Source organism: Mustela lutreola, chromosome 8 (assembly GCF_030435805.1).
Source record: "Mustela lutreola isolate mMusLut2 chromosome 8, mMusLut2.pri, whole genome shotgun sequence".
NCBI lineage: Eukaryota > Metazoa > Chordata > Mammalia > Carnivora > Mustelidae > Mustela > Mustela lutreola.
In genome coordinates, this window is record NC_081297.1 from 140175333 (window position 1) to 140203302 (window position 27970).

Genomic DNA, 27970 nt, shown 5'->3' on the forward strand with positions numbered 1-27970 from the left:
CTCCTGCTCGGGGACATGCCCCACTTGTCCTCTGCCTGGCGGGCAACAGCCAGTTCCCACTTCTTCACACTGCGGCCAGCTTGACATGCATTTACTGAATCCCTGAGGCAGGAAGACGCATTAATGGCCGGGACAACAGATTAACCAAACAGAAAGGCCTGGGTTGGAGGGTGAACCAACCAAGTCACGACAACTCTAATTAAACCCAAGATCGAGACTAAAGACAAACAGAACTGCCGGGCACGTCTAGGCTGCCCAGAACCACCCACTGATACATACCTGCCGGCCCTTCCACAGGATCCAACCTCAGCAGGACCTTCCCGGCCACGCCAGGCCTCAGCGGCCACGCCTTCCCCCCAAACTCCCGAGACACTGGACACCTGCTGCGGCCGAGCGGGCACCAGGTGTGGGTAGCAGCTGGTCTCGTTACGTAGCTGCAGTCCCAGGTATCTGGGTACAAACACATCTCATCCCTCCACCCAGTCTGCCAGAGCCTCCGGTGCCAGAATCATGTACTAGACCTCTTGGTGTTCTGGCACCTTCTACCTCCTAGCTCCACAGAATAATCCAGGGCACCAAACGCTGCCATGCCCCATCCCGTGCCCATGGCAGACAGCACTCGTCTCTCCCAACATTCCTTGGCATCATGAGTCTCGGATCCTCGGCCACCCAGGCCAGAGGCACTACTGATCCAGGGAGTCGACACGCCATGAAACTAATCTGCGGGGCTCAGTCCAGTGGGTCTCAAGTAGGGGCAGTCCCCACCTCTGGGGGAACATCTGGTAGTAACGTCTGGGGACGTTTCCGGTTGTCACCACGGAAAGGGAGGGAGCAGCTGGCAACTGGAGGCTGGAGGCCAGGTTGCTGCTGAGCATCCTATGAGGACCAGGACAAGCCCCCTCCCCCGAGAGGATTCTCTGGCCTCAAAGTCAATCCTGGTGTGGTCTGACAATCAGGTAGCGTGACCATATAATCTATCATCCAAACTGGCTGCTTCTGAAAGTGGAAACGAACACTAGTAATGCTAACTGACAACGGGCACGCATCAGGACTCACAGACAAACCAAATGAAAATCTCCTAAATCCTTCATTTAGGAGATGAAAGAAGGGGAGGTCCCAGCAACAGGCCAAGAGCTCATTTCATAAAAGTCCCCAAAGACACCAACTACCCTATTTGGCTAGTATGTCATAAGCCACAGGCGGTGCAGGGAGGAAACTTTTTCCTAGTTCCTGTTGAGTTTAAAAAGCAGAAAAGGACCAGGCTGGTCAGAAAGTGGCAGAGAGCAACCCCATTTTCCCGCAGAGTCAGTGCTAAGGAGCTCATCCCTACTCCCCACAGACACCGAGGCACCACAGCACCATCCACACCTGACATAGGGCGAGAACCACAGCTCCTCTCTGGAACTTTCTTTACTGGTGAACCTTCTTATCGTGACTAGCAACTTCTGTTAATTAACTTCCTCTCTGCTCCAAGAACAAAAAACCTGTTGTTAAATGCTGCGCAGGTCAGCTGCGTATGAGAAGGGACTGGGAAATGTTCTCAGTCGGTCCCCGTGGGGCTCAGGCTGCAGCAATCCAGCATTATGTGGAGGGCAGGGAAAGCCTCGTGGACTGAGAGCTAGAAATTACGGGGACCCCGCATTTGCACAGAACATTCCAAGGTAGCAGCAACACCTCTGGCTTCCTGGGCCCACAACAGATTTCCATCCCAATCTCCAAAAGATGGAAAAATCCGCCTACTTGCTCTCATAATTTGGGGAGATCCCTACTTCCTGTCAAGGCCATTTGGTTCCAGCTGAGACTTCCTGGTCAACACAAAGGAAAGCTCCGGCCCTCTGCTGACCCCTCTCTTTTTTTCCAACGACTTCCCCAACCTACTGCTCTGGCTTTTGCCTCTCAAAGTTTTCTGTTGTTGGATAAAAATGGGACAAATCTCTTTAGGAAGGAGACGTGCAGGCTGTCGGAAGACTGGAAGTCCAGTTCCAAGGGCTCCAACTGCTGGTGCCGTGCTCTACGTCATGAGGTTGTTCTCACCCCAGAGAACTTGTGGCTTACTGAAAGTGAAAGAAGCCCGCGTGCTAGAAAACAGTTCAAATCCAGGATCCGAGGGTGGAACTGCCCTAATTCAGCAGCACAGAGCTCAGGAAGACTCCGGGGTGAACTTGCACCAGGCCAATTAAGACAGCTAGGAGAAAACTGACTCATAGCCTCTAGAGACACAGACTCAGGCTCTTCTGGAATCTCACAGAATGTTCTCCCACCAGACTGCTTTAGTTAGCACTCTGAAACAGACATCCTACTTTAAAACTAAAGGGCTGGCTTCCTCCAGAAATTTTCATAGACATAAACAGAAGCCAAAGGCTAGGCCAAAATTGTACGTCCTGAATAACTCATCAAGTCTGGCAACGAAATGCCTTCCCGCCAACGCTGTGGGCACGATACGGGACAGCCGCCCTCGTCGCCCCTTCAAACCACTACACGGGGGATAAAGTTTGCTAATGCAGCAAGGTTCTTGACCACCACTGCCCAGGTTCGCTGCAAAGTTTAAAGAAAGAAGCCACACATGAGTATGAAGATTCAAGAAACCACTATCTATATGTGGTTGTGAGCATACAGCACTGCCTGGGAGTTGGGCCTGACTGGGAATTACATGAAATGCTACCACACGCCAAGCACCTGGCGGTGCTTGAGAATCTAAAGGCAACATGGGCCCCGTCCATGTCTAGGAGAGAAAAACAAATTTGTGAACACCTAAGCCAAATAAAGTGTCACCAAATCTAGCCCAGACATCTTCCCTGGAGGGCAGGCATGCTTCAGCCTTGTCTTTAACAGAGATTAGGGACCTGCCAGGCATCGCAAGCAGCAGGCACGGGCAAGGCAGCTGGACACAGAAAGGCCAGGGACAGAAATGTAAGCAGGTCTGTGTGGCGGCCAAGTCAGGGGTAGGCGGGAAGCCAATTACAAGGGGGACCTGTGTGCTGCTGGTGGGTTCAGGGGTTATCTCTGGGGTCATGAGGAGACTTTTCGAGATGTTTTTAAGATTTCAAAATTGGAGCAGGGGGGGTGGTGATCAGCTTTACATTCTAGGAAGATGACCCTCTGCTCAAAGTAGAGAGAGGGCTCTATTGAGAGTGAAGGTTAGGAGATCACAGAGACAGTGCAGGCGACAAGCTGTGGAGGCCCTAACTGAGGACAGGGCCACCGGCTAAGAGAGGAGCAAGGAGATCAGAAATATGAAAAGAGATAAAATCTATAGACGGTGCTGATGGACTTGTAAAAAGGAGGGAGAATGAGAACGGACAGTGGAGGGTGAGCCAGGCTCCGAGCTCCAGTGGCTGGGTGGCTGGAGAAATGGCAGCCAGGGCCAAGGGGCTGTCAATCTGGCGACAGGCCCAGTTCTCAGCCGGAATGTGCCGGTCAAACCACTCGAGTGGATGGGTCTGTCATCCAGAGGAACACTGGAGCCAGCAGAGAGACCTTGAGAGGCACCGATGAGCGGGGGCAGGGGAGAGGCAGGAGAGAACCAGGCAGAGGGGTAGGCAGAGATCTAGAGAACCAGAGAGAGGGTCACATAGGAAGGAAGGGCTTTCAAAAGGAGTGGTCAAGATTGTCCAACGCTGGGGATAGGTTAGGCAAGATAAGAACACGTGAGTACCACGGATTTAGCAACACAGAAGGGAGGGTAACCTCTGTCAGATAGTCTGGAGAAGGGCAGGGAGGCCTGTGGAGCAGACACTTCCTCTACAAACCTCCACTGTGATGAGGGTGCAAAGACAAACCACAGGGGTACAGAATCCGGGAGAGACTTAGTGTCTGTTTCTTTTTCTCTCTCTTTTTTTTTAAAGATTTTATTTATTTATTTGACAGACAGAGATCACAAGTAGGTGGAGAGGCAGAGAGAGAGAGAGGAGGAAGCAGGCTCCCTGCTGAGCAGAGAGCCCGATGCTGGGCTCGATCCCAGGACCCGGGATCATGACCTGAGCTGAAGGCAGAGGCTTTAATCCACTGAGCCACCCAGGCATCCCTAGTGTCTGTTTCTTAAAGATGGGAAAAACCCAAGTACGTTTCCAGACTATGAGGGAGGAGCAAGAAAAGAGATGTGAGAAGCGAGGAATAGGAGTATGTGGCATAAGGGGCCTGAAGTAAGAGGACTAGCACAGACAGTCTACAAGAATGAGAAATTGTGATAATTAGGAAGTGGGTTGTTGTTGTTGTTTTTAAACCTTCTAGAACATTCTCTCAACATTTAAACATGTCCTTTGATAGCCATTTGCCTTGGCTCTCTCAGAGTGACTCAGAGACTGCCAAGATGCACTGTGCCACCAAAGGGCCATCAATGCTGATCAAGTCCCTAGATCACCGTGCACTGAATGTGACTGAGGCCCTGCAAAGGTGTCCGCAAGGCTGGGAAAGGCAGGGGAAGGCCGAGGCACTCACCTTGCATCATACTCCTATAGGCGGTGTCTGTGATGGCATAGATGTGGGGGGGCATTTCATGCCTCTTCTTGCCCTTATACATTTCCACGATCTCTTCAGAGTAGATGGGCAGGTTCTTATAAGGATTGATGACCACACAGAACAGGCCTGAATAAGTCTAAAGAAAAGAGCAGCGGACAGAAATGGGTTAGGAAGTCTGGACTCTCGGCAGTATGCAAACTTCATGGCAAAGAGTCTGCCACCAAGGACCTAGAGTTGGGCTGTCGCAAAACGCCCCCCGCCCCCCACTCCCCTGCAGGTGGAGGGCCGCCAGCCCCGACTCTGCTCCTTCAGCGAGGGTCCTCCCTCGACTGTATAACCAGTTTTGCATGCCAACAAGCAGGTGCCTCGGGCAAGATCCACGGCAGGACACAGATGACAGAAGTCCAGTTACAAAACTCAGACCCAAGGACAGTAAGAGATGTGACTATCATCGTGAGAGGCACGGAGAGAAAAGAATTTGGCTGCAGCATGCAAACTGTGCAGAACCACAAAGTAGTCTACCTTGAAAGACTCTTGCAGAGATATTCAAGCCTCAATAGAGATCTAGACAGATCTGTCTTCAGTGTCTTAAAGTAAATTCATATTAATTTGTGACTACTCTTTTTTTCTAATAACCTTTCCCTTCCCAGATCTTTCTCCTCAGCACCCCCCCCCCCCAAAAAAAGAGAGAGAGAGAGACTCCTAACAAGCTGGGCAGGACTCCGGAGACCACCCAGGTGACAGGTGTTCAGGTGGGAGGTACAGCTGTGTTTAAAGTCTCGAGAGCAACCCAAGCACCCTCTTCTGAGGACAACGTGCCGCAAGCCCAGAAGCAGCCGTGCAGGGCCGTGATTCACACACACCTGCAGCCCGGACTGTTTAATGACAGCTGAAGGTCCTAAGGCAGCTAAAGGTAGGGTTGGGAGAGGCCCTAGGTCTCCCGCCACCCCTAATCCAGAGCATCCCGGTCAGGGGCCAGTCCTCTGAACTCTTGTCTTTTTGTTTTCATCATCACATTACCTCACTGCCCATGGTGGCACCCCTCAATCCAACAGCAGCCAGCACCCTAAGGGGAGTTGCGCTCTGTGCTGGCCCCACCCCCAGCCCTGCCACAACAGAAGACGGAGCTAGTGGCTGAACCTAAAGGTGGGCTCCACTAGAACCCGGGGACCAATCGGGAGCACAAAGCCCCTTCCCAGCCGTGGCCAAGGGCTACAGCACTTGGACTTCCCAAGCAGAAGTTAAGAGATTAAAAGCAGAACTCAGAGGGACCCAGTAACCTCCAGCGGCCTGCCTGCGGAAGAGCAGCCAAGTTTGGAAATGACCAAGTGTGTCTGGCTGCCTCTTTTGTAGGGAGGCGGGGACTCAGGGCCCTCGATTTTCTTTCTTCCTGGGATAATCAGTCATTTGTTTTCCCTCCAACTCCTCTTTCACAAGGGACCAGAAAGCTCCAAGCAAAGAGGTCTGCACGTGGTGTTGGCCACCTGCGGCGCGGGTATCACAGGGACATGAGAGAAAGGCGGGAGACTTCTGGTTTTCCCTCCGTGGGACTGTCGGGCGGGGATGAAGTGGAAGGCCAGGGAGCAGTGAGGTCATCCCAGGAGCTCAGAAACAATTGAGCTCTGTTCCTGGGGTTTGAGAAAACCCACACTCTAGGAAATCAGCCTGATGAAAGCCAGGGACACACTGCCACACTTTTAGGGCGTGCCCCAGAGCCAGATGTGTGCCAACAGCTGGCCGTGACAACAGAAGGGGACTGGGGGCTCCTGGGACAAGGCTTTTGGACAGCTGGGTGGGCAGATGGTCCTATGGATGCCTCTCTCGGCAGAGCTTCAGAGTTCTCTGGACTAATCCCATCAAACCAGCAGGGTGTGAGCCCCGCAGCTCAGGTGGGAGGAAGCAGCCTGCTGGCAGAGGGAGGCTCAGGGACCAGCGGACACAGAGTGAGTGGCTCTGCCCCTCCATGGCCACGCCAGGGAGCCGCTCCATTCACGGGCCACAGAGGCTCTTTGTGCCCAGCCGCCCCCTAACCCAGAGCCTCACCCCCCGGGAAACAGACAGAGCAGCTGTGGCTCAAGATTAGCCACGCCGCCCACACCACCAGGCAAACACACTGCACAAAGGCTCCCGGGTCGCAATTTGGAACGTCGTGCGCAGAGAGGTGGACTGTGAATGAGGCGGCAGCCCTTGCCCAGCGGCTTTGATCCCCCTGCCGCTCTGCACCTGCTGGGGTCCCCAGTAGGGCAACTGCAGAGACCATCGACTTCCCTACTGGGAAAGATGCTTAGGAAGGAGGCTGGGCTGAGGCAGGAGGAACTGCACATGGGAGGTGACAGAAACAGGAATGAACGCTTCCAAAGAGTTCTGCCTGCCTCCACAGTGAAACCCACGCTTTCAGAGCAAAGATGAAGCCACTAACACTGAACGCATTTCAGTAACGTTTCCCTTTGTGGGACAGGAGACGGTCTGCAGCCAGTTGACATAGGCCAGCACAGGACGCCCAGTGGGTGCCACACTCAGAAAATCCCTAGTAACTACACGAGCTGAACAGGGACACCAGGGAACGCCAGGCAGAGGACCAGCTACCTTCACTGAGAAAAGCATGGCCGCGGAGCCCTGCCCTGCCGTGAAGCAGGTGTGGGCTGGCACGTACAACAGGCTTCTCACCAGGGAGGAAGAGAGGCTCCTTGTGGCCAGGCCGCGTGGCCGGGGGAAAAGATCTGAACCAGGTCCTGGAGGCTCCGCCTCCCATGCCCTATACCAGAGCCCATGCCAGCCCCGGGGCACAGCAGAGTGGGTACAATAAGCTATGGAGCCTCCCCAGGGGGCGTCCCACTCCCAGGCAATCAGCCTTGGCTCCCAGCTGCCCCAACAGACAAGTAATGCTTCCTTCCAGGCTCCTTGTTTTTCTGCATGTCACCAAATGCTGAATTTCAGTGATCAAGATCCCTAGAAACAGAGGCTTTTAATTTTGTCCATACAGTGCTCTTACCAAGAAAGAGAGACCTGGGCTGAGAGTCCAGAAACCCAAGTCCCAGTCGAAGGCTGTATGACCCTGCGCTGGGCTATGCCCCTCTCTGGGCCTCAGCTCTCCTCACCTGCCGTATCAGCAAGCCGGACTAAGCTGGTCCACAAGGAGGACTCTTGCAGGAAGCCCTCTCTGTGTACGGTCCGGACTGATCAGGCTCATCCCCAAAGGGAGGTCACCGATGGCAGAAAACAAGAACCTCGTGATCCTGCGCCAATTTAGCAACCAGCAAGGGAACGCAGTGCTGGCACGCAGTCTGGCCCGGTGAACAGCTCTGGGCAATCCAGGATGGCCCGCGGCCCCACAGAGGACTCTGGCACATTGCAGGGGACTCAGGGATACCGGTCCAGTATGGTGGAGAAGGGCCCAATGGACATGTGTGCTGACGTCAGCCTGAGGTTGTATAGAAAATAAAATGGCTGACTCTTTGGGGGCCCCTCACCGTCCCTGGGCCAGGATGAGCCCAGCTCGTCCTTTTATGACATGTGTGATCATGGGCCAGCCCCAGGGTCCAAGGCTTGGCCCTCCCACTGGGAGGGCTCTAAGGCTCTCAAGATGTTTTCTTCCTCCCATTCAAACAAATCTTGAGAACCATTGTATTCAGACCAAGAAGGCCAAGGTGAATATATAACAGCATCTTTAAACAAAGAGCTATTTTAGGAATAACAAGAGCCAGATATTTCTTTCCTACCTGAGACGAAACTAGACTAAATACCCTGGAACTGAAGAGAAGAAATAAGAAATCAGAAAGAACTCTGTGACCCTAGGACCCGAAGACTGTGGAGCCTGTTACACAGGAGATGAAAAAACGTCCCTCTCCAGACATTTCCTAAAACAGGGATGAGCAGTCTTTCTGCGCAGGTGGCCCCAATGCCCAGGGGACAGAGAAAGGGCTGCTCCCTCTCCTTGGCACGCTCTGGGCCCTTCTGGGCCACTAAGCCTAGCACAGCACCAGAATGGATGGTTCAAGCCTCGCTCTCCACGTTCATCTCTGCTCAAAGCATCCTGCCCGGGGAAGCAAGGCATACCAACAGGCCTCTAACAAGAACAAGAGGACAGAGTCTAAAAAAGAGATGGGGCCATGGGGAGGAGGAAGGGGACCAGGTGGTACAGGACGAACGAGGTGGGAAACCAGGACGTGGCATTCCCTTGCTTTAGAAAGAACCAGCCTTCCGATCTCCACCAAGACTAGGACCCAGGCCCGTGGGAGGGCGCACACCGTGATATTCACCCTCCGTGCAGATCTGAAACAGGCTTCCTGGTGTGTTTTGGCTATGCAGAGAAAAACCAGAACATTCCGTGAGGACACTCCCATGCCTAGTTTGAGGATGTTACCCCTGCTTTCTTCGAGCCCCTCCTCTCCCGAAGCAAGAGCACCCAAGCAGGTGAGGGGGATGGGACAGAGCCAGGCCCCCCACCTCCGGCCCCGGACCCCACTTACATAGATGAGCCCCGAGTAGTAGCGCTCCTTGAGGTTGTGCAACACAGAGGCTTCGTTGAGGCACGTGAGCTCTGCCATGTCCTCCACCTTGGAGAACTTGGGCGGGTTCATCTTCTGGATGTCATCCTTGTTCACCTTGACCTTTTTCCCATTCTCCACCAGCTCCACAATGGCCTCCTCCCCCACCTCCTCCTTGAGGCTGGCGGGCTCGAAGCCGCTCTTGTCGGAAGGCACCCATACCAGCTTCTTGGCAGCCCAGTCAGCCTGGGCCAGCGGGTTATTAATGAAGTTTTTGTCCACGTAGAGATACTTATCAGCGGCTTGCTGCGCCATGGCGACTCACAGCCAGGACCTGCGGGAGAATCAAAGGGGAGAAGTTAGATACCACGTCCTCAGCCACACAAGGCCTGCTGACCCCGTCTGATCTCTGCAAACAGGGCAACGCTGGAGTAGACAGAGCAAAACTTCTAAAACCCGGTGGCAGGGCTGCCAGTGTCTTCCCGCTCTTCATTTTTGGGAAGAAGATGTACACAACTGAGACAAAAGACAACAAGTTGTCATCACATATTTTGGTAAGAAGTTCACAGGAAGGTAGATTCTAAGACCCATCCACAATCAAACTGATCTATAAAACTACCGTGACACCGAATGATGAGTCAGACGTAACCACAGTCACTCTGCTATATGAGCTGAGACAGTTAAGACACTACACAATTTAAGAGGACTTCCAACAAAAACTAGTTTCTAATTACCTACCCGCCCCCCCACCGCCCCAAAAGGCAAAGAAAGACAACCATGCACAGCGGAAGTTGCCAGTTTAAAAAACTTTTTATTTCACGGAGTCAACCAAGAGGGGAAAAAGAAATAAAACACCAACACACTAGTATGTTGCCAAGAGATGCTAATTCCATCTCGGTTAACACAGGCCAAAGAAATAAGGCAAGAAGAAAAGAAGTCAGGCTCCAGGAAATGTCAGAACAGTTAGGAGCGCTTCCCTTCTGGACCACTAATGTGAAAGGCAGCCTGCAAACCCATGTCCAGAACGGAAGCACCATGCGTCTCCTTTTTTCAAAACTCATTTGCAAAATAAAGAGGATTAAATAATCCCTTAAACCTGTGTGGTTCAATGGTTTATGAAATGCTTGCACACGCACTTCGTTATCTCAAAAGATTCTCATGGGGTGCCCGGGTGGCTCGGTAAGTTAAGCAGCTGCCTTTGGCTCAGGCCACAATCCCAGGGTCCTAGTATGAAGCCGTGGGTGGTGCTCCCTGCCTTCTTCCCCTCCTCCCTTCTCCTCCTCCCTCTCCTCCCTGCTCACGCCTTCTCTTGCTACCTCTCTCTCTCTCAAATATAGAAATGGAATCTTAACAAAAAAAAGACCCTCATCATAACTCTGTGTGGTCAGTAAGAACTATGCTACACATCCCATGTTACTGACAAGGAAACAGGAACTCCCTGGAGGTTCAAGGGCTTGTCCAGAGTCACCCAGGGGGTACTTGGGACTCCTAGTCCCATGGCCTTCGCACAGGATAACCACAGTGCTTATTCCTGCACAAAGGCAGAGGCTGGGACCCACCGGGAGGACAGCTGGTTTAGGTAAACAGATCACAGGACTTCGAAACCATGGTCTGAGACAAAGCCAGCCCACAGCCCCCTGAGAAGCAGCCCAGAAGCAACACAGGAAGGCCTCTCTTTTCTGAGGTCAAGGCCCCCATCTCCAGGCCTGGGAGGCCAGGAGGACCCCAGATCCAAATCCAGAGTCACACGGGCTTTCACACATCTAGACTCCAACAGGGACTTGGATGCTAAGGAGGCTGAAGGTTTGGGAGGGACAGAACAAAAGAAGCCAAGGCTGCCCAGGCCTATCTTATCTGGGCTCATTAAATGCTTTCCAGATCAAGACTAAGGGGCTCCCCTGGACACGTTCCAGGAAAGGGGTTGTTTTCCAGGAAATCTGCTCACTCGCCTCCCCACCCCCCACAGGAGGGAAGGCAAGTCCATGGAACAGAGCCTGGCAGCCTCCCCAGCAACCTCAGCTGGTGGCTTTGTTTATAGTCCCAGCCAAGCAAACCCTAGCAGCCCCTCTTGGGGGACCAGGGGCATTTATCCACCTGCAAAGACTACCCCCCGCCCCCGGCCCTGAGAGAAAACAGCAGTCCGAACACAGCAGTCCGAGAGGCAGGAAGGGACGGCCTGGCCTCACCTTCTGTTTGTAGGGACTGGGATCTCCGAATGCCCACCAGGCATTCAAGCAAATGGAAGGCTTCTCTCTGCCAGAGGACACCCCAGCCACCCTCTCCCTCTCTGCCATCCAACTGACCACTATCTAGCCAGGCAGCCTCCTCAGTCCTAGGTCCTCAGTCCTAGGACCCAGGCTCCCAGGCCCCATCCCCATGCCACTGCTCTGCTTGAGGACTTGGAAGGATCACAGAGCAGACGGCTTCACAGGCTACTGTTCTAAACCTTTCTGCAAACTTCAAACCCAAAACGGATAAGACAATCTCCCATCAACATGCCGCAAGGGATTCACTCGAACCCCGTCCCCCCAAATCTTGAGTCCACTGCTGGTTATGAATTCTACTACTCCAGGGGCGCCTGGGTGGCTCAGTCAGTTAGCCCTCTGCCTTGGGCTCAGGTCATGATTCTAGAATCCTGGGATCCAGCCCCTGCTCAGCCAGGAGTCTGCTTCTCTCTTTCCCTCTCCCCCACCTGACGTGTGCTCTCTCTCTCAAATAAATAAAAATCTTAAAAAAAAAAAAAAAAGTTCCACTATTCCAGCCCAATGAATAACACCCAAAGATATTCCATGCCCTTTATGAGATCCCTCCAAGCAGAAGAAAAGGGAACAGTCATTAGGTAGCCTAACATTAACCTCACTGAAACATCAATCACCCTACAAAAGATCATTTATTATCCCCAATTTATAAATGAGGAAGTAGGCTCAGAGAAGGCAAGTTACTTGCCCAGAGCCGCCCAGTCCAGTCAGGGTGCAGGGCTCTAACCTAGATCGCCGCCGCCGCCCTCCCCCCCACCCAGTCAGGGCTCTCCCTGGCAAACTTGGGCTGGGGACCCACAGAACAAGTCAGGCTGGCCTCAGAGCCAGGTCAGACTGCCCATACATTGAGTGGGACACAGGGAGTGTGGGGGAACACATTCCACAGCATCCAACACACTGGGTGCTATCAGAGCGCAGTCAAAATTTTAACATTCTCACTCCCTGGCCTGCTGCTGTCCACGCAAGGACTTCTGGCCTCATCAGACTCACTTCATCCCAGCAACACCAGCCCTGGCGGGACCCACACAAAGCAGCCGTCTGGCGGCCTGGCAGCTTGGCAGCACATGAGCTCCCTCTCGGCTGCAAGTCCTGGGCCATCGGTCGCCCCTGGAATGCCATCAGCAGGTATGCACTGGAAGGCCATGCACACAGCGGCTGCTTGCTGCCAGGGGCCAACCTCCCCAACCCCTCGCCCTGCCCTCCTTTCAGGCCGGTCTACCCCTCATGAGACCTGGAGTCTACACTTCCTGTAAAACAGGGGAGTCTTACTATGTCCCCCCATAGCTGGGCCAACACTGACGGCTGCACCCCTCTGTCTCGAGGGGTGCCAAGGCTCCCATGCAGGGTTGGCCCAAGGCCTCCATGCCCCTCTCTGAGCAGAACTTTTCATTACGCCCAGCTGAGCCCCGTTCGGCCAGGCCAAGGACAGAGATATCTGGTGTCAGCAGCTCACAGGAATGACGTGGGTTAGCAGCAGTGCCAAGATCAATATACATGGGCTGGACACGGGGGTGGGGTTTATGGGGTCACCATAAACAAGGGCGTGTATTAAAGCCCTCCCGCCAGCACAGATGGGTACATTCACATGCAGTGACTGTGGCTGAGCTCCGGTGTCCACCTGAGTTGGGGGGCAGGCCCCGGGCCCCAGCGGCTATGGATGCATGTGTGCCTAGTACAGCTTCCAGTGATGCAGACGTGAGCAGTGACCTCGAAGGGTGCAGACAGAGAAAGCTATCACCAGCCTGAGGTGTCAGAAATGAAAGGGGGCATCAGAGAAGGGACGCTAGGGAGGCAGCAGCTCCTTCTCCCCTCCCTGTCCTAGGACCATACTTAATGGCCTCTCTGACACTTTGTACAAAAATAAGATGAAATCAGAGAGGGAGGCAAACCATAAAAGACTCTTCACCCTAGAGAACAAACTGAGGGTTGCTGGAGCAGAAGGTGGTGGGGGAATGGGGTAGCTGGGGGGGATGGGCATTTAGGAGGTCATATGATGTGATGGGGGTGGGGGGTTTCATGTAACTGGTGAATCTCTACCTCTGAAACTAATCACACACTGTATATTAATTCATTGAATTTAAATAAAATAAATTTCTTTTAAATCACACATAATATAAAAGTTTTCAAAATGAGAGGCACCTAGGTGGCTCAGTCAGTTCAGCATCTGCCTTCAGTTCAGATCATGATCCCAGGGGTCCTGGGATAGAGCCCTGCACTGGGGAGCCTGCTTCTTCCTCTGTCTCTCCCCCTGCTTATATGTGCTCTCTCTCTCTCTCTCTCTCAAATAAATTAAGTTTTCAAAAGGAAAGAAAAATATCCCCATAAATTCCTAAGACCCTCCCCCTAAAGTCAGTTTTCTCTTTTCCTCCGGTCCTCCTAATCCTTATTCACAGAAACACTGGAGAGATTTCATGATCATAGGCAGAGCATGGGGTTTCACATTGTGGATTTTTCCTATTCATTGTGACTAAAAACCCCCACAGGGCCACAGTTTGCCTGACCATTTTTATCCAAAACTTCACTTTCCAGCCCAAGTTGCAGAGGCTCTAAGAGGAGAGGGAGTGATCCCACTCGGTTACACACCTAGAGAAGCAAGGACTCAAATTCAGGACTCCTGACTTCAAGGTTTTCTTGGGAAACACTTTTAATGGCTGTATAATATTCCAAAGTGATGGGGCGGGGAAGGGGCTTAAAAAAAAAAAAAAAACACTCATTAGGTTTTTTCCTTATATGGTGGGCCACCTTGAGATAAATTCCCAGAAGTTTAATTACTGAAACAAAGGAACATTTTTATAGCCTTGAGAAGTATTACCAAAATGCTTTCCAAAAGGGTTGACTGGTATGCACAGCCACGGGAATAGCACACCCATGCGGGGGCAGCAGCCACACTAGCACTAGGAAAACTGTGGGAAAAAGCTCGGGGGTCTGGATTAGGGGACCTCAGAAAATTGTGGTACTCTGCAGGGTTCACAGGCCAGCAAGGAGTTAAGGAAAAAGAAGGCAGCTTTCCCCACTGGAGAGCAGATCCGGTGGAGGCCAGTCCTTTCCACACCAGCTTCCTGCGGGTGCCAGCCCAACTCCAAGAAACCCAAGTAGTTGCCTTTTTAGGCCATAATCGAGAGGACACGACCAGAGGCTAAATTAGGACTCTCAGGAAATGATGAAACTGGAAGAAAATAGGTTGACCAAAAACCTCTGCTTTCTACCCAAAATGTAATTCCTTGATTGCCTGCCTTCTCCCTTTCCCTCTCTCCCCAAACATCCATCTGGACCTTTTACTCCTTCCTGTTTTCCCAAAGACCCCCCCCCCAACCCCGCTCCCTCCCAGCTTCCCACCCTTCACTTGGTTCTCTTTTTACTGATTTGTGTGCTTGTTTGGAAAAGAAACAGCTAGCCCCTTAAAGACAGAATTTATTCGACTGGGACAAATCATTGGTCCAAACACTGTGAGCCTGTCCATTCCTAGACAACAAGGGTCTATGTAAAGGCTTCCATGGCCAAGTTCTGGGCCTGGAGCTGCAGTTCCTCCCATCTCATCTCAAAGCTATCCAGTCTGAGGGCCTTTCTCCATCCCCAAAGGTGAGGGCAAGGAGGCCCACACAGGTCACAAAGCCCAGGTTCAAACTCACACCGGCCGGGGTTCTGCCTCAGCTGCCTCCCCCCAACAACCCCGAGAGCTCTCTGGGGAGAAAACAAACCCAGACGCCCTGGTTCATTCAGCAAACCAGGGACACAGACACTACTCATGCTAACAGGAAGCTGCAAATACCCGCCCCCTCCTGGTGCTGCTTTGTACCAGGGCCCTCAAACTCCCACCTTAGACTGCTGGCACTGAGAGAAGGGCCAGGGGTCTGTCTGACCTTGGGTGAGCCACCTCTGTTCTCCGAGCCAAGGATCCAGTTCAGAGACCCCGTGACCTCAGCTCAGAGACCCCGTGACCTCAGCGCAGACACTGGCAGCCCCATTCCAGCTTCACCACCCCTGTCTGCCAGCAGGCTCCTTGCTTGGTTTTTTTATCCCCACCCCCACCCGGAGAGCACAAGGGAACACGTCCCTTCTCCTTTCTTCCTGCAGCCATTGCTTCTGAGTTAGCAAAACTAGCAAGGCGCCTGAGTTCCATCGTTAAGGAAGGGCCTATGAAGGCGGCTGCTGAAGTTACCCAGAAATTGTCGAATGCCTGAAATTTACTTATTCAATGAACTACTACATACTGAAGGTCCACGTGCAAAAATATGGTGACAAAGGTACAAAGGACCTAAGGAGTTTATACTAGTGGAACCTTCACTGTAGAGGGGAAGGCCACATAAACAGTCAGCGCCAACACAAGACTCAATGAAGAAAGACGAATGAGTCAGGCACTCATCGCAGGAACAGAGAGGAAGGCGTAAGGTGAGGGAAAACTCAAAGCAGCAGGGGGTTCACGGAAGGGACGGGATGTCAACGGAGTCCTAGAAGATGGGACCAGGACTGGTGGGGGAGGGGAAGAGGTGGCACCAGGCCAAGGGAGAAGGGGGGGGGGGGGGTTCTTCAGAACTACACAGTGACGTGATGGGTTAAAGCAGGGCTCCCCCGCCTCAGCACTGCAAACACCTGGGGCTGGAATTCTTTGGGGGAGGGGGTGCTGTCCTGTGTACTGCAGGATCTAGCAGCATCTCTGACCTCCACCCACTAGACGAGAGTGCACTTCGTCCCCAGGAGAGACAATGAAAATGTCTTCAGACACTGCCCAAGATGGGGACTGGGGGAGCAAAATGACCCCCAGTTTGAGGAGCACAGACTGGAGGGGTGAGCTGCAGGAGTAAACCTTGCAAAGAAGCCAGACTTCAGCTCAGTAAACGCTCTCCCGAGTCCGAAGTACACACTTCTAGAAACAGAAGTTCCCCAGTGAAAAGTGATTCCCAGAACCCACCCACTATGGATGGCTCCAAGGAGTGCTTGTCCCTATAATGCACTGTTCTTTTAAGGGACCTGACCTGAACCCACTACTGGAATGGACTGTAGAGATTCCCAAATATCTGGCAAAGGAGACTCCTGTGCTTCCCCAGGCAGGGCATGAATCTCCAGGACCCCTGACGCAGCTCCTCAGCTGCTGAGTCACAACCTAGTTCGCCTGCTGGAAGAGGTCCAAGTCCTTCATGGAAGGCAGGCAGCAGTCATGCTGGGGGGCAGGGGGGCAGGGGGGCCCGGGGGGGTGCTCCTCTGGCTGTGCTGGCTTACCCCATATCCTGGGAATTCCAAATGCCATTCACTGAAAGGTTCTGATACATCAGGACTGGTCCCCAGGAGGACACCCAGATAAATGTATTCGACCCAGAAATCTCTTGCAAACCCCCTCTAATATATCTGAGTGCCTAACACTCAGTCCATGTCTCCACCCAGAGAGTCCACAAGCACCATCTCACCTGAACTCCCCCAAACCCGGACTCTCTTCCGCCTCTCCACCAAGACCCCATCCATCTGGTCACCTGAGACCATAAACTCCTTCTAGTGGATCAGCAGAGCCCTCTGTCAAGCCCTCAGGCCAGCGCCCTGCTGCAGGACTGCGGCCCTCCTCTCTACCTGCACAGCCGCCCCTTCCTGGCCTTCCCCCGAGTCATCCACCTCCTTCCAATCCGTACCCCCCGCTGCCTTCAGGATGGCTCAGCAGCTCTGTTTCTGTGCGTCCTACACCCTACCGTACTGACAATTACTCACCAGTTCCAAACAGTTCGATGGCTCCACATCTTCTCCAGTAAAACTAACCATATTTTCATGGTGAGTGGGCCCTTCTGAGCCCACCCCTCAATCTCCGTGCTCCGGCCCCTCCTCATAACCAAGCCCAGCTCACAACTGCCTCTGCTGAGGCCTCATCCTCAACACCAGGAGCCCTCTCTCAAATTTCAACCCCAACGTCCTCCTCCATAGCTACAAAGGGACTTCCCGTGAGTAATCCAACAGCTGAACTGTCGTTATCTGCAGTTTCATCTGAGCATGGGAGACAGGTCTCATTCATGTCCTTGATTTTGAAAGTCCAGCACAATGCCTGACCCCAACAGGTGCTCAGTTAAACTTACCTGAATGAATGTATGAGGAACACCGCAAAGAGAAGAAAGGAGTAATGGGGAAGCTTTCAAAGAAGCTGGAAAATCTTCCTGAGACCCAAGCTGGCAGCAAGCGCAAGGCTCCCAGCCTGCCATCTCCCAGCCACTCACAGCCACTCGACTGTGACAAAGCCCAAGTCGTTTATGGGCTAGTTCTTATAGCCCCAAAACAAGGGTGGAAAGAAAGTACTGGTGGGGGGTGGGGGTGACTTTCAATTCACAGAGAGAAACAGGAGTGAAGATAATTTATTGGTTCCCAAGAAGCTTTCCGTAAGGTTAAATAAAACCATTTCTGTTTTCTGGAACCTTCTAACCCCTCCTGACTAATCACGGGGAGGCACCCACCATCTACCACCAGACACACCAGAGAGGCCCTTGGCTGGTGTGGTGTGGCCTCTGCCCTGGTCGGGAGCCGTGCGAAGACTTCAGGGGCAGCCTTCCCTGCCTCTCCCGGAGCCCTCGGGCCACATCTAGCAAGCACAGCAGACATCCATCTTTGGACCAACTCCGAACAGACAGAAGGAACTTGAGAAAAACCACTGCAATGCAGCGCACCAATTCTGCAAATCCCAAGGGAAGTCTGTAATGCACTGTACTCGAATGGAATGGGTGTAAACTTGGAGTCCCACAGACTCCCCCACTCAATTCCGGTAACCTTGAAGCTGTTCACACCGCACCTTCCTAGCTTCACTGTGAGGGGAAAATCTGTGTCAGAGGAGCTGTAACTCAAACAGCCAGGGAAGACTTGGACACCGAGTAAGAACTTCTAGGTCTCATCCTCCTAATTAACCCTAATCCTTCTCTAGAAGGACACCGAAGGCCCATGGAAAGTTTCCAGGAGTTTGGTGACTCTTTCTCCAGGATACACGGGTCCCCAGCTAACACCACGGCACAGTACGCCAGTAATTCACCACGAAGGAAGAGGGTTTCACAGCCACAGGAGGTTGGACACCTGCCTCCCTGTGGCCCTCCCGCACAGGAAATGCTCCAAGGAGCCTGCAGACAAGGAAGCCTGCTCAAGTCTGTCTAATCAGGCAAAGCACTCCAGGCCAGCCTGCAGGAAAACGCTTCCTCAGTGCTGGCCTGGCGGGGTGTGCACGAGGCCTTAGGCAGAAGAGCCCGATTTGAGTCAGGCTCTCAGGCTCCAACAAGATAATGGGCCACAGAACCTAGTAGAACGAGCATCTTTGGAGGGGGGGAGCCGGTACTCTGTCCCTCCACCCAGGGCCAAATTTACAGAAGCAGCTCACCCTAAGGCACTCATTCTCACAGGATGCAGAGGTGGGGCGGGTTTGGGGGGGGAGGGTCCTCCCAGGTCCAGAGCCCAGGAGGCAGAAGCCGCTGAGGACTGGAGGATGGGCCCCCTTCCCTCCCTACCTCAGGAATGCTGTTTGCTTACAGAAGAAGCTAGGACTTGTGGCCGTTAGCAGTATTCCAACCCAAGCCGGTGTTGATGTTCAGCAGATAAGAACAGCAGACCAGAGACAGCCCAGAGAGGAATTTAGCACCAGAGCCCCAGAACCCACACTCTCTGCCCTTCCTTCCACAGAGGCCACATGGAGAGGCTGCCGAGGACTCCTCCCGGCCTGGGGAACACTGAGAAGGGCTCACGTGTGCCTGACTACAGAAGGCAGGGCCTGGGGTCACTCTGCCTTTGCTCTACACCCATGAAAACCAGACCATCAAAGAGGACACCAGAGGGGCGCCTGGTGGCTCAGTCAGTTGAGCAGCTGACTCTTGGTTTCGGCTCAGGTCATGACAGCAGGGTCCTGGGATGGAGCCCCGTGTCCCGCTCAGGAGTCTCTCTCCCTCTGCCCCTCCCCGTCCCCATACGCACATGCACTCACTCTTTCTCTCCCTAAGATAAATTAATTAAAAACAATAAGACACCAGAACCTTGTGCACAGATTCCCTCCTCCTCCGTGGCAGGGAGGGGGGAGTAGCCCTAGCAGAGGAGAGGCTGGAGGCTGGAGACTGGAGGGGACGAGTGCAGCGATTCCCCCAGGATCTTATCAACCATGCTGAAGAATGTGGATTTTAGTGGAGGGAGAAGGGGAAGCCACCTGGGGGTGGGGGTGGGGGTGGGTGACATCATCGGATCTGAATTTTAAAGAGATCACCCTCTCTGACCTCTGCCTCGGAGTGGATAGGAGAAGTGAGCAGCTGCAAAGCAGCCCAGAGGAGCCAGGAACCAGCTTGCAATCTAAGAGAGGGCAGAGTCCCAGGACAGGGCCAGGGAGAAAGTGGTTGAACAGAAAGGGACAAGGGAAGGCACCTGGCGGCAGCCCCGGATCTACCAGCGCACACAGCCCAGCTCAGAGAGAAGCAGGAGTCAATGCACACTGCAGCCATTTCCTCCCAAGTAAGAAGTGACCCGGCATTTCCAGAGTAGGGCTCAGGCACCATACGTCACCCAGACTGAATGCCTGAATGGGTCTCCTCCTTGAAGATACCATCCCTGTCTGCTGGGCCACAAGATCCATTCTTAACCAATGACTCAGTCAACCAATCAGGGCAGAAAGCAGAGCTTGAAGCCAGCCCCTCGTTCCATTCAAGTTCTGCCACGGAGCGTGTCCATCCTGCCTGGAGAGAAAGACTCTCATGGCCTTTTTTTTTTTTTTAAGAGTTTATTTATTTATTTATTTGACAGAGAGATCACAAGCAAGCAGAGAAGCAGGCAGAGAGAGAGAGGAGGAAGCAGGATCCGTGCTGAGCAGAGAGCCCAATGCTGAGCCCAGGGCAGAGGCCTTAACCCACTGAGCACCCAGGCGCCCCCATCATGGCCTTTAAAACCCAGCAACTGGGACGCCTGGGTGGCTCAGTTGGTTAAGCAGCTGCCTTCGGCTCAGGTCATGATCCCAGCGTCCTGGGATCGAGTCCCACATCGGGCTCCTTGCTCCACAGGGAGCCTGCTTCTCCCTCTGACTCTTCCTTCCACTCTGTCTACCTGTGCTCGCTCTCACTCACTCTCTCTCTGACAAATAAATAAATAAAATCTTTAAAAAAAAAAATAAATAAATAAAACCCAGCAACTCCTGCACCCAACGCGTCCCAACTGTGCTTCCAGCCCCATCTCTCCTGCCTCCCGCCACTCTCCATTCTAGACCCAGCTCCACAGGAAAGAGCCTCTGCTCCTCAGCCAACTCTCCCCATCATCTGGGCAGCCCGTCCTAATATCCCAGTAGATCTTCATCTAGCTACCTCCCCTCCCCAGACCGATTCCAGCATAATCTGCCTTGTACCAGAACCACTGCTTCCTCTCCCTGTCTTCCCATCAGCCATCAGACTCCCTGAAGGCAGGGACTGTCCCCTCCACCCCCCAAGACCCTGTAGGCAGGAGCTGACTGAGCCCAGGGTCCACAGAGAGGGTCCCCCATCAGTGTCTCTCGTTGTGTCTTCTGGAGCTGTGCTGTCCAAGAGAACAACCAATTCTAAAGGTAAGTCTCCCAAAACCTCCTGTCCAGTGCTGGGGGGGCGGGGAGCACAGTTTTCACTCGGGGGTTAGAGGCGGGGGGCGAGGCCCCCAGCTGGATCTGCAGTAAGTCATCCAACACCGGAGCCCTGACTCTGCATATAACTGGTTCAGCATCTACGTAGTGAGATCACACATGGGCTCACCTTCTCAGTGATGAGCACTCAGCCACCACACCGAGGGAACTGCAAAGAGAAGCCCAAGGCTCCAGATAGGAGGCGGTGTGCCCCCCCACACAGCCAGGACTCTGAGCCCCAGACCCGCCCCCAGGTGTAACAAGGTTGACACAGCCGCTTGGCCGCCTCCCCGTCAGGAAATGCGTGTGCACTGGACCTGCAGACCCTGCCCTCCCACTGAGGGCATCATCACTAGGACTTATCAGAGACGGGGCATGCGTACATGAGGGGCAACTTGAACCCTTCAGTCGCCTGCAGCAGAATTACTCCTTCCCTCTGGTTCTGCTGATAGGACGGTTTTTCTCTCCTCAAGCATGTGAGCATAGTTTGCTGAAACCCAACGCAGAAAAATAACCATACTGAGAAGATCTAATTATACGGCCGCCGTCTCAGTGGGAAAGTGCAGGGCACTGGGTTTTCTGAGTCCACATTGGGATGGCAGGGAAATGCAACCCCACATGAGAAACTAGGGGCAATTTCTGAAGACCCCTGCGCCCAGATCCGGGCCAACACCAGCTGGTTACTCCGAGTGATGTTTAAATAATACAACACACACACACACACAAACACACACACACACACACACCCCTACAACAAGCTCTGAGGAGTATAGCCACTACCACCAACAGCCATCCCAACCCTATCCCTGCGGGGCTGAAAACTCTAAGGCCTGGATGGGTCCCAGGCACTGAATAACCCGGGGAAGGTTCCAGCCTCCCTAAAGGTCGGAAGTCCAGAGGTCAAACACCAGACTCTCTGCCAGCCATTCGCAGAGTGCCTGGCTCGAAGACCAATAATCCTGCACCTGATCGCCCGAACAGAAGTGATTCTGCTGTGATCTGTCGTCCTCCACCCTCGCCCCACTCCGAGCAGGCAAAGGAAGGAGAGGCTCAGAAGAGGTGGCCTCCAGGACCATGTCAGTGTCCTCTTCCTTGTCACCAGTGCCCCTTCCAGCTATACCTGATGTTCATTTGTTTCTAAGAGACACACGACTGGACTGGCCGGGGGTCAATCTTCCTGAATCGATCAGGCAGTCATTTAAGTCAACTCCAATAATGAGCTTCATCACTGAAAGGAGACAGCCCTTCCAAAACAGTGATAACTTATTCATGACCTTCCCAGAAGGCGTCTTAGAAGGAATCCGACTCAGGAGGCAGCCAGACAGGCCCTAGAACACCCCAGACCTATCAGTTAACAGAACAAATTCAACCTGGCTGCCTGGGCCCCCTGGGCCTTAATTTCTCGCTTTATAAAAGGGAGGTGCTACCAGCTCCCCCCCAGGACAGCTGTGAGTACTGGAGAGCCTGTGGGGGTGCAGCCCTCCCCGCCCCCCCAGGTCTAGCTGACAGTTCCAGCTCTGCAATGTGGTCAGAGCACTGCTCCTCTCACAGAACTATTGTGAGGATCACAATAGGCGAGCGGAGGAGCGGTGCTTGGTGGCGCCCCGGGCCTACAGGCCCAGCCCCCGCCCCCCCAACAATCTTTGCCTCTTCTCTCAAGAAGTCTGTGTCGTGGCTGAGCTCATAATGAGTCAGTCAGTCACTCACACTGCCCTCACACAGCCCACTTCGGGGGGTTTGAAGTCACATCCTGCCTAGTCTAACTCGACATGATTTATTCCACCCCAGGAATGCAGCTCATTTCCCAGAATTTTGTAAAGAAGTTTAAAGAGTTTGATCTTGCAAAGGACTCCATTTACAGGCTCAGCTGGAGTGGAGGAGGAGACTGGGTTCGGCTCAGACCTGTAGGCGGGAACCACACAAAGTTGGGGTTGAAAGAGGCCCCCTGAGCATCTCATTCTGGAGCGCCAACAGTTTTTTTGTTTGTTTGTTTGTTGTTTTTTAATTTCAACCCACAGCAAAAAAAAAGAAATTTTTTTTAAATTTAAGGGCTTTTAATCCCCCATACACCCACAAACAGGTCAAACGAAAGCTCCACAAAATGATATATACTGGCCACTCACCTTGGTATTTTCCACTGGAATCTACTTTGTTCGGTGCCTAAAAACACTGGCTGCCACCTGTGAAAGTAACTTCATGACCCACCAATGAGGTTTCAGCTGATGGTCTGAAAAAATACCAATCTGACTCGGCTGTCACCAGGCACATGAGGCTCGGAATGGTCCAGTGAGTCACCCAAGACCACAAGTCAGGTCAAGAAGCAGCTCGAGGGGCGCCTGGGTGGCTCAGTGGGTTAAGCTTCTGCCTTCCGCTCGGGTCATGATCTCGGGGTCCTGGGATGGAGCCCCACCATCAGGCTCCCTGCTCAGCGGGGAGCTTGCTTCCCTTCCTCTCTCTGCCTGTCTCTGTGCCTACTTGTGATCTCTGTCAAATAAATTTAAAAAGAAGTAGCTCTATCCCAAAGCCAAAGCAAGGCTCTTGGGGGGGTCAAACCTCCAGCAGGTAGGACAGCAGTCACCTGCCATGCACTGGCTGTATTCAAGGACCCCTGCTCCATCACCAGATCCCAACAACCTCAGCAAAGCCCAGTGTGCTGCCTGTGGTCCTGCCCTATTCCTCTTCCCCACCAGCCCCTTCAAATACATACTCAGAGGCTCGGAGAGGTGGAGCAAACGGCATGGATATGGGCATTTAGGAAATGTCCTTTGAGGACCCGGAGCCAAGGACAGCGCTCTGTCGGTATGCAGAATCCCAGCAGATCTGATCTGCTACAATCAGAACATCACCCCTCCAAGCCCCAGCCCTAAACTCAAGAGACGCCCAGAAATGACATGATATTAACAGCTTAATGCAAGGAAGATCACTATCCTACAGGGATGAGCTCAGAGAGGCTGCTCTCCAAGTACTTATATCCCTGGGGAGGGATAACCTAACCCTGTAATGAACAGACCTTCATGCCTGCTAACAGCCTGCTGATGCCATCTGTTAACACACACACGTGTACACACACACGCTCTAGAAGCAGGAAACCCAAAGTTCTCTCTGGAACAGTGGTGGTGAACACTTTCATCCAGTAGGGACCCCTTTGAGAATCGATGGGAGGCAATGAACCCTCCGCACACCACCTCACGGAACTCACCGAGATGCTTCCGTGCACTCCGTGGCCTTCCAGAAGCCCCCCAGTTACAATTTCAAAGACAAAAGGACACCAGAGTGGCCTCCTTCTCCAGCAAGGCAACATGAACAAAGACTTGAGAGGAATTTCTTTCTTCATTACCCTTCAGAGGGGTAATCAGAATCTCACAAAAGGGGTCGGAGTGGGCAAAAGGCAAACTCTACAGTCAGACAAGCCAACAGTGAGAGTTGCTGTGGCAAGTGTGGGACTTGGGATGAAGGGGGCAGGCGGCCATTTCCCCTGAGCTGCTTGGGATCATCCTGGACTGCACAACCAAGACCTCCTAAATGATCAGCAAACAGCCTCTCCTCCCTACATCTTCATTGCTCAAGATGATTCTCAAGCGGGCTAGCAGGTACCACCCCCGGGCACACAGGCTGCCTGGAGGACGGAGCCAAGCTCTCCAGAGAAACCAGGGGTGACAAGCAGCACCCCAGGGCCTTTGGCCTCCCTGGGGAAAATCACCCAAATACTAGTTACAGATTTAAGATAAAAACACACCTATCTCCCACGTGACAGAAAGTCAATTCCTGGAGAAGACTAATGAATTCCTAGAGAAGGCTGTGGTAGCCTCCGTGTCTGCAAGGCGGGCCCACCCAGCTGTCCTTGAGCAGGAAGCCTGGCTGTAGGGATGACCTCACCACCTCCTTCACCAAGAACCTGGCGGCTGCTTATTTTACCACCCACCAAGAACTGCTCCTTTGCCCCAGCCACGGCCGTGGGTTGGCTTCCAAAGGGGTCAAGGCTGAGCTGCGCTCAAGAAGGGAAGAGCGGGGTGCCTGGGTGGTTCAGCGGGTTGAGCCTCTGCCTTCAGCTCGGGTCATGATTCCAGGATCGAGCCCCACATCGGGCTCTCTTTCTCCCTCTGTCTGCCTCTCTGCCTATTTGTCATCTCTGTCAAATAAATAAATAAAATCTTTAAAAAAAAAAAAAAAGAAGAAGAAGGGAAGAGCAGCAGCCCCTGCCCCGACTGGGATGGGGACTGTGGGACTGGGAACGAACCCACACCACAGGCACGTGGCTCACACACAAACCTGGACACACGCAGACATGGGCATGCACACAGACCTGTGAGTGTGTAGCCAAGGGATGTGGGATCGGGGCAGAAGGTGACACTCATGGAGTCTGGCCACCTGAGGCTGATCACCGCAGTCTCTACTCACAGGCTGAAGGAATGTCTGGGGACGTCATTTGAACACCGCGAACCTCCCTTCCTTCATCTGTAAAATGGGCATCACTGACAAGTAACTGCCAGCACTTGCTTCTTCTAACCAGATAGCGACCATGGGCAGTAGTTCCCGCCGAAGAGGAAACTGAAGCCCAGAGCATCTAAAGGACTGGCTCCAGGGCACACACTAGTGCAGCACACACTAGTGCGGTTGGTGTGTGTGTGCCCTGGAGCTCCGCCTCCCAGCCGGCTCAGCAGGTGCTGAGGAAGTGAGCCCCAGAGGTTTGCCCCGAGAGAAATCATCAGGAAGGGGAAGGAGTCTGAGGTGACCCACAGCCACCTGCCCAGTCACCCACGGTAGCAGCAGTCCTCCTGGCTGGTACCCAGCCCCTGGGGCGGCCGCTGTTTCCCTGGCAAACACCTTTTTAACCTGACTCCCCCACCTCCACCAACCCCTCCCAGCTGTCCCCTTCAGTACCCACTGAAGAGCCTGGAATTTAAAGCGCCTGTCAGAGACTTCCAACCACAGCCAATTCGGAATGTCCCAGGTCCAGGAGCACAAAGGCTGCCTGGTAAAGCCCCCGGAAGAGCTCAGAATCCTGCCCCTGATCTTTGCTCAGGTCCACACTCAGTATCACATTCTTCAGATTCTTGTCTGAAAGCCAGAAAGGGGGGAGGGAGAGTGGCCTCCACTATTTCAACCTAAGGATAATTAGAGCCTGTGGTTTTAAAGGGGTAGAGGGCCAACCTTTCCCAGCCTCTCGAGTACACCGGTGTGATACTGCAACCGTCTGCACATAAGGGGCTTTGCAGCCTGGAAGTGGTCTCACTTTGAAGAACCGGGGCTCCAGTGCCCATGGCTATTAGGTGGCGGGGAGGGTCGCTGCCAGATCCTCGGTCTCACCCTCAGAGGCCCCCTGTCCATTCCTTCTCCAACACGAGGCTCGAAGGGCTAGCCAAAGAGTCAGCAGAACTAACTCCAGCTGGTTTGGAGGAAGGAGTCTGGTTGGAGGTGAGAAGTCCCAACACTTACAGGGTCCTGTAAATGCCACAGAGCCCAGCGGCCAGTAATTAATCCCATAATGAGGCATTTTTCACGAGCACTTGGCGCGACACAGCCAGCCACCTCCTCCTCAGCCTGCCAAAGGCAGGAAACAGAGGGCGGCAGGCTGGGCTCCAGCAGAAGGCAGGCCGAGCGCAGGGCGCTGTGGGGGGGGCAGGAGGCTCAGAGGAGATGGCACTGGGAAGCAGAGGGAGAAAAGCTAGTTTCCCGCAGGAACCAGACTGACCATACCTCACACACCTGGCCACAAAAACCCATCTGCCGCCCACTGACATGCCTCAGAGGGACACGGAAGGCTGCACTTTACACCTGGCCCCATAAGCCGGCGAGGAAACACCAGGCCTCACTGCTTTAAGGCTGTATACAAAAGCCAGACCTACAAACCCCCAACTTCACAAACATCACCCCCCCCCAGCCCACACTGAATGCATTCATTGGGTGAGAGGGCAGGGGAGGCAATGAAAGCAAATACGGACATCCAGGAGCAGGAGAGGATGTGAGCTCTCCCTCACTATCCGGGGAGGTACTTAGGTTCTTTGAGTCTCAGTTTTCCCAACTACAAAGTGGGAACATTAATACCCCCCCCCTTCATGGGATTGGGAGACTTTCATTGCAATAACCTGAGCCTGACTTTAAACTATAGTGACAGAAAAATTTGATAGGAATAGGCTTCTTAAAATGGATAAAAATAGATATATTTATAACAAACTGGCACCATGCTGGACAAACAGTGTTAAGAACAGGGGCGCCCGGCTGGCTCCGTAGGTGGAGCATGTGACTCTTGATCTCAGGGCTGTGAGTTCAAGCCCCACATCCGGCGTGGAGCTTGCTTAAATTTTTTTTTTTTTAATTTGTGTATGAAATCAAGCACATAAACAATAGAGCCAAACTTTAATGAACATCAAAATCCTCTATGGGGACTCTCATTTTGTCATCCCACACACAAGGAAAACAAGTGCAGAAAGTGTGTACGGCTTACCAAGGTCAAAGAGCTGGCAGGTGAGAGAATCAGGATCAGGACTAAGGGTCCGGGTTCCAGAGCCTGCTGCCTATTACGTAAGTACGAGACATATACACATCCCAGTGGTTGAGACTCAGAACCAAAGCAATAAAGCTTTCTCCCCAAGGTCACATGCAGCCAAGTGCTGGCGCAGACGTTAAGCCAGCACACTCGGGAAAATATATTCACCTGTTTCTCAAGCACACATTAAGTGCCGCCCACAGGCGAGGGTCCCAAGAACAACAGGGGAAGCAAGACCCAAAAGCAGGCCAGCAAGGACAAGTGCCAACAAGCCCCCGGTCCAGGACAGTGTTGACACCGCGAGGAAAGCATTGTCTGGCTGCAAACAGGAATTTATGTTTCAATTCCTACACCAGCATTCTATAAAATGTTACTCATCATCCCTCGTGCAAGAACAGTGTCTGCGGCTCATCAGAGGGAAGCCACCTCCGGGAACAATGGCTGGTCAACAAGGCCTGGGTAAGGCATGAGATCACCGTGGGGGATTATCAGGAAGAACAACTCCGTCCCCTCCACAAGCCCCGTTACCCCGCACCTGGATCAAAGTGCACTGGACAGCTGAGAGGAGGAAGCAGGATGGAGGAAAAGATGCTCTGGTGAATGAGGGGCAGGTGAGGAGACAGGAGAGGGCATGGGACGGACACGTACTGGGACCCACCATGAGTGGAGTTCGTGGAAGGCTGTGAGCCTTCCCACCTTAGCGACTCAGGAT

At 53.2% G+C, this 27970-nt stretch overlaps 1 protein-coding gene across 1 annotated transcript in view; it reads right to left on the reverse strand.

Annotated features, from left to right (window-relative positions):
* The window catches only part of MYH9 (myosin heavy chain 9), an 89367-nt gene that overhangs the window by 50567 nt on the left and 10830 nt on the right, over nucleotides 1-27970 (reverse strand). Inside the window, exons 2-3 of the mRNA XM_059186854.1 lie at nucleotides 8928-9279; nucleotides 4438-4594 (exon numbers count right to left, since the gene is read on the reverse strand). Of these exons, the coding sequence (XP_059042837.1) occupies nucleotides 4438-4594; nucleotides 8928-9260 (490 nt within the window). The 5' untranslated portion in view covers nucleotides 9261-9279. The remainder of the gene's footprint in view (nucleotides 1-4437; nucleotides 4595-8927; nucleotides 9280-27970) is intronic.